This window comes from Acomys minous (genome assembly GCF_964271855.1).
Source record: "Acomys minous genome assembly, chromosome: 15".
Taxonomy (NCBI): Eukaryota; Metazoa; Chordata; class Mammalia; order Rodentia; family Muridae; genus Acomys; species Acomys minous.
The window spans coordinates 100,243,802-100,250,468 of NC_140497.1; the positions used below are offsets into that span (position 1 = coordinate 100,243,802).

General features: G+C 51.4%; 1 protein-coding gene across 1 annotated transcript; it reads left to right on the forward strand.

Annotated features, from left to right (window-relative positions):
- Positions 1-639: 639 nt before the first annotated feature.
- FAM32A (family with sequence similarity 32 member A) lies at positions 640-5,123 on the forward strand. The gene is made up of 4 exons (XM_084759244.1): positions 640-804; positions 886-1,027; positions 4,172-4,225; positions 4,343-5,123. The coding sequence occupies exons 1-4, from the start codon at positions 731-733 to the stop codon at positions 4,409-4,411; spliced, it is 339 nt and encodes a 112-aa protein (XP_084615370.1). The 5' UTR covers positions 640-730; the 3' UTR covers positions 4,412-5,123.
- The last annotated feature ends 1,544 nt before the right edge of the window (positions 5,124-6,667 follow it).

The following is a 6,667-nucleotide window of genomic DNA, read 5'->3' on the forward strand; positions in this document are numbered from 1 at the left end:
CATCTTTAGAGCAAGGCCTGGCGGCGCATGCCTGTAATCCTAGCACTCCAGAGGCAGAGGCAGGTGGATTACTGTGCGTTCGAGACCGGCCTGGCCTTGAACTCACAGAAATCCATCTGCCTCTGCCTCCCGAGTGCTGGGATTAAAGGCGTGTGGCACCACCGCCTGGCTAAAAGATTTAATCTTTATTATTTACTTATTTCAAGACACTTGGCCTCCCAAGTGCTGGGATTAAAGACACGCACCACCACGCCCAGCTTTAATGTAATTTTTAAGATTTAAACTATATTCTTTATTAATTTCGAAACAAGGTCTTTCTTTCTGTTTTTCGAGACAGGGTTTCTCTGTGTAGCCTTGGCTGTCCTGGACTCACTTTGTAGACCAGGGTGGCCTTGAACTAACAGTGATCCCCCTGCCTCAGCCTCCCAAGTGATAGGATTAAAGGCGTGCACCACCACGCCCGGCAAGTGTAATCTTCTAAACTGGAGTAAGACTGCGAACGCCACAAAGCTCAAGCGGTCGCGGAAACGGAGGAGCAAACTGAAGCGCAGCTTCAGGTTGGCTATGTTGTGGGCGGGTTCCCATGGTGCCAAAAACCGGAAGTGTGCCGGATCTCTGAGACCGGAAGGCGCGTGCGTCTTGCCTAGCTGGCCAATCAGAAGTGAGGAGGGCGTCGGGCGGAAGTACCGTTTGCAAACATAAGCGTAGCGGAGTTCCCGCGGCCGGCGCCATGGAGGCCTACGAGCAGGTCCAGAAGGGCCCGCTGAAGCTGAAAGGCGTCGCGGAGCTCGGCGTGACGAAGCGGTGAGGTCTGGGAGCCCGCGGTGTGTCCCCGAGGGCCGGCCCCGTGCTCCGGCCCCGCTTACCGGCCCCCTCTTCCCTCAGGAAGAAGAAGAAGAAGGACAAAGACAAGGCCAAGATGCTGGAGGCCATGGGGACGAGCAAAAAGAGCGAGGAGGAGAAGAGGCGCTGCCTGGACAAGCGCACGCCGGCGCAGGCGGCCTTCGAGAAGATGCAGGAGAAGCGGGTGAGGCGGGCGGCGGGGCGGAGCCCGGGCTCTCACCCCAACTCCTTAGCCCTGCCTAACGTAGCCATCCCGTATCCTGGGATGGCAGATGGGGGTCCCCACTTTCCGCCAACAGTTGATAACTGTGAAGTTCATTGGTTTTTTGTTTTGTTTTGTTTTGGGGTTTTTTGGTTTGGTCTGGCTTTTGTTTGTTTTGTTGTTTTGAGACAGGGTTTCTCTGTGTAGCCTTGGGAAACTCGTTGCTTTTAAGATACCACCAGGTCTGTTTACGTGACAGCTCCCTTTCAAACCTTCAAATGTGTTTCGTTGTAGTTTGGAGGTGGGGGGTGGGTGTGTTTTGGAACTCCTACCTCAGCTTCCGAGTACCTGCGATGATTGGTCAACCCCACAAGCCATGCTAGTTACTTTGTTGTTGTTGTTTGTTGTTGTTGACTTTTCGAGACGGGTTTCATTGTGTAGCCTTGGCTGTCCTAGCACTCTCTATAGACCAGGCTGGCCTGGAACTCACAGAGATCAGCCTGCCTTTGCCTCCTGCCTGCTGGGACGAAAGGTATGCACCACCGTGAGCTTATTTTTAGTTTTGAGGTACCCTTTGTCTGTGTAGCCCAAATTGGCCTCAAACTCACTCTGTAGTCAAAGGTGACCTTGTAATCTTCCTGCTTGCTGGGAATGAGAGGCACTCTGTACCGCGGCTGCTTTAAGTGGGTTTTAATGCCTCCTTAAGTTATTTCTCTTGGTGTTAAAAGTGAGGGAGAGGAGAGGTCAGAATAAGACAGACTCTCAGCCTGCTAGGCTGTGGGTGGACCAGAGGTGTGACTCACTCTTTGCAATGCAGAAGGATTGCCACCATGACCCTGTGCAGGCCTCGTCTGAGTCGCCCCCCTGCCCAGGCCTGCCTCCTCTCAAGGCAATCCCTCTCCCCCCAGATGAGGAGCTAGAGGTGTGTGGACTTCCTAGGCCTCGGAAGAGAGCCACTAGCATCTAATGGGAAGAGGCCAGTGCTACTGCTACACTTTGCAGAGAAAGAAGTGCCTGTCCTGAATATCAGGCTGAGCCGCCCCCCTGGCCAACCCCCTGGGCAACATGTGCACAAGTCACTTGGGTCTGATTTGCTGGTGTGTGTGGGCTGTGGCAGGGCAGCCTGGGCGGGTCTGGTGCTGCCATTTCTTAGAGGGGGAGCCCTGGGATAGCCAGTGTCCAAGTCTGAAGTCACCCTCAAAGGTACGGCCAGCATTCAGCCACCACTCAGGGTGAGCAACCAAGGGTGATGGTAATGCCAGAAGTTGGCTTAGGAGGAACCACGGCTGGCTAGACCCCACGTAGGGCAGACAGGTGGAGATGAGGACTGGAAAAGCATCTCTGAGCCGGAAGTGCTGGGTACGTGAGTTCTAGGACAGCCTGGGCTATAGGACGAGACCTTTTCCCTTCTTTCTTTTTTGTTTTGATTTTTGAGATAGGGTTTCTCTGTGTAGCCTTGGCTGCCCTGGACTCACTTTGTAGACCAGGCTGGCCTCGAACTCACAGAGATCGGCCTGCCTCTGCCTCCCGAGTGCTGGGATTACAGGTGTGCGCCACCACGCCCGGCATAGAACTGTAGTATTTGAACTTCTGGAGTGCAGTGTTAGAACACGACCCCTGTGCCGATCCAGCCCCCACGGCCGCCATCTCCATCTGGCCCTCTGGGTTTCTGGGGTGTGCAGCAGTCTGCGGGTTCTGGTCACCTCCTGGGCTGTGAGATGGGGAGTGCACTGCGCCCTTGCTGTCTCGCTAGTCCCATCTTCTCTGGCTCTCGTAGCCAGTAGTGTTCTCTGCTCTAGCCTGCACTCCACTAGAGTCTTTTTTTTTTAATATTTATTTATTTATTATGTATACAGTGTTCTGCCTGCATGTACACCTGCAGGCCAGAAGAGGGCGTCAGATCTCATTATAGATGGTTGTGAGCCACCATGTGGTTGCTGGGAATTGAACTTAGGACCTCTGGAGGAACAGTCAGTGCTCTTAATCTCTGAGCCATCTCTCCAGCCCCCCTCCCTTTTTTTTTTTTTTAAATAAATCTGTAACTGAATAAGTTGGGGCTGGTTGGCTGTGGTCTGGTGGCCCCCTGAGCACCCTGACTGACAACTTGACACAAGTGAGACTCCCCTCGGAAAAGAGTGTCAATGAGGGTTGACTCAATTGCCCTGGGGGCCAATGAGGGGGATCTGCCGCCCTTGCCTGTTTCCGGCAGCACTAGTCTCTGGGTGTGAGACTTTGGACATTTTATTTATGTGTATGAATGTGTTGTCTGTGTGTACATACATGGTGCCGTGCTGCCAGAGGAGGCTGGCAGAGGGAATTCCTGAACCTGGAGTTAGAGAAAATTGTGGGCACCATTCTTGGTGCTGGCTCTGACGGAACAGCAGAGCTCTTAGCCGCTGAGCTGAAGATCTCTAGCCCCAGGGTTTGGGTTCTTAACTGTGAAAGCATGAAGCAAGCGCCCATCCATTTCTCGGCTTTCAACTGAGGGTTCTTTTGTTTGTTTGTTTAAAATTCTGAAGTTTAATGTTTGTTTATTTATTTATTAATAATATAGTATTAGGCCTCATGTATGCCTGCACACCAGAAGAAGGCACCAAATCACATTATAGATGGTTGTGAGCCACCATGTGGTTGCTGGGAATTGAACTCAGGACCTTTGGAAGAACAGCCAGTGCTCTTAACGTCTGAGCCATCTCTCCAGCCCCAACTCTTAACTGTAAGAACATGAAGCAAGCTCCCATCCATTTCTCTGTTTCAGCTGAGTTCTAACCCTAAGTTCCTGTCTCTACTTTACCCCCTTGAAGGACTGTAACCTGAAATAGCAACCAGGTGCCCCTTTCTCCCCCAAGTGCTTTCTTCCCTGGGTATTTTGTCATGAGAGCTAGGACACTGGACATTCAGTCCTATCCCCTCAGCCCTTCGCCCTGGAGCCTCTTACTCTGCAGACTCTGCCCTGGGCTCAAGGCAGCAGAAGCCAGTGTCCAGCTTCTGGCAGGAACTGCTGGGGTTGCAGGAGGCTAAGCAGGCACCTCCCACGCGGGGCAGCTGCTCCCGGCACCCGCGTGTGGAGCTGCAGGCTGGGCCGTGCCAGGCGTGGGGTCTCACGCTGCTTTCCTCTCCCACCAGCAAATGGAAAGAATCCTGAAGAAGGCGTCTAAAACCCACAAGCAGAGAGTGGAGGTGAGCATTAGCCTCGGGCTGCTGGGCACACCCTCGGGCGGGGTGAGACCTGTGCTGGAGTACGTGAGATGGGCTGGGCACACACTGCTTCACACTGATGTGGCCTCTCTTCCACAGGACTTCAACCGACACCTGGACACACTCACTGAGCACTATGACATTCCCAAAGTCAGCTGGACCAAGTAACCTGCCCCTGGTGCGAAAGGCAGGAGGCCAGTTGACTGTTGGTCCCCTCCATGTTTTCTTGAGTGTTCTACAACTGCCTGGTGCTGAGACCAGGCTTCTGAAACTTGATTAAAGTCAGGCTCTTCTCTCACTGAGTTTTGGTGTCAGGGTAGTGCCCGTTCCCATTCGGACTGCAACATTGTGGCTTTACAAGGTGAGGTCATTTCTGGGTCAAGGCCATGGAAGGAAGGTCCCCTCTCCACCCCTATAGCAGCCTCTGTCTTCACCTGTACTGCAATGCCAGACAGGAAGCTCCTGCCCAGTGCTGCTATGTTCTGGGCCACCTGGACATCAGATCACATCCGCAACAGCCACCTGAAGCAAGGATGGAACACGGGTCTCCAGCACATAGCCTGTCCTGCTGCCATGGACAGTTCTCAGTTCTCAGTGATGACAGACACCTAAGGCTCTAACCATATGGCATGTGTCACGAGCCTGCTTGCCATTCCTGGTCTAAGGACACCAAGTGCCAGGCATGGCCAGGGCAAGGTGCTAGCAGACATGATGGCGTAGTGATGGGAGGGCCCTCTTTTGTGCAGATGCTGCAGAGCTGTGGCATCTGGGTGTTTACGTGGACCACTATTGAGAGAAGCAGCTTCTGTTGCCATGGATACTGAATGACAGAAATCCAAGGAGCTGTCATGTAGAGAATAAAGCAAATGCCAGTCATGAAGTAGCTTCTGAGTGTGGTCTGTACAGGGACACCTTCCCGTTCTGCCTGTGTCCCTGGAGAAGGAAGAATCCAGAGTGCAAAACTGTTTCTCAGTGTGGGAAGAATGAGATGCTCTTGTTTAAAGGGGTGTGTGCACATATGTATACATGAATGTATATACTATGTAATAATGTATTGTGTGTGCATGTGTAGAGCCCAGCTTGGCCGAACAGATCGCTCATTCCACCATGTAGATCCTGGGGATCAGATGCAACTCAGGCTGTGGGCTTGGCTGCAAGCGCCTTTACACCCTGAGCTGTCTCACAGTCCAGATGCCGGGTTTATTCCATCTGTGCTCACGCCTGAGGAAGATGGCGTGTGAAGTGTGCATGAGTGGTGTTTAGGACCGTTTTGGATTTGAGACTTTCCAGATTTGGGGACCACACTGGCTTTGTAATACGTAATGAGATGTTGCAGTGACTGTCAGAAGTTTGCAAACGTTTCATTTCTGTTTGGCACTGTGCACTTAGCCTGAAGTTTTATGTGAATTTTTTTCTGTCATTGAACATAGTATACAAAATACTCAATCTTTTGAAGAATTCTGTGCATGATACAGTTGTGTGAGGTTTAGTTGCTTGGGGAGGGTTGAGGTTGGTAGGGAAGGCTTGAGACAGGGTCTCACTGTGCAACCCTAGCTGGCCGGAAACACTCCATGTAGACCAGGCTGTGAGATCTGCCTCTGCTCCTGCTTCTGGAGAGCTGGGGTTGAAGGTGTGCACACCGTGCCCTTTTTCACTTCTGTAGGCTCTGTAGCCCAGGCAGAACTGCAGTTCTCCCAGTAGGTTGGCAGGGTCTCAGCAGGCAAAGGCGCTTGCCACCAGGTCTGAAGACCTAAGTTCAAGTTCCAGGGTCCACATGGTGGAAGGAGCGAACTAATTCCCACAAGTCCTCTGAATTCCACATACATACAAATGTTTTTATTTTTTAAGGTAAGCAAGAACAGAAGTAGATATTGAGAGGGAAATGGGCTAATATGACTGAAATATAAAATTACATTTTGAAATTTGCAAATGAATTTTTTTAGCCTGGGTCTTAGAAGGTAGCCCTGGCTGGCCTGGAACACACAGAGATCTGCCTTCCAAGTTCTAGGATTAAAAGCATACACTATATCTTGTTAAAACATTACTTTTTTTAAAAACTTACTATTTTGTGTGTCTACGTGTAGGTGTATATACGTGAGTGCAGGTGTTCCACAGAGTCCAAGACAGGTAGTTGTGAGGCACCAGATGTCGGTATTGGGAACAATTTGGAGAGATCTTAGTGGTTAAGAGTGAATACTGATGCAATCCTAAAAAACTGAAAAGGGGGAAGGACATACAAGCTACGGAAACTGAGATTGATCTCTGGGATCCATAAGATGAAAGAGAACTGACGACCCCTGCGAGGTGCTTCTGCGTATGTACAGGAACACACACACACACAAAATCCAGAGGGGGTGCGGGTGCTGAGGTACTGGCTTGTTCTCTCCATGGAGGAGGGACGGTTAAGAATGACAGAATTAAAAG

Bases quoted from the DNA above. Each gene is read 5' to 3' on its own strand.
- FAM32A (XM_084759244.1), top strand. From the start codon at position 731: ATGGAGGCCTACGAGCAGGTCCAGAAGGGCCCGCTGAAGCTGAAAGGC. The intron at 1,028-4,171 runs GTGAGGCGGGCG...CTCTCCCACCAG, and splicing joins AGAAGATGCAGGAGAAGCGG to CAAATGGAAAGAATCCTGAA. The intron at 4,226-4,342 runs GTGAGCATTAGC...TCTCTTCCACAG, and splicing joins CCCACAAGCAGAGAGTGGAG to GACTTCAACCGACACCTGGA.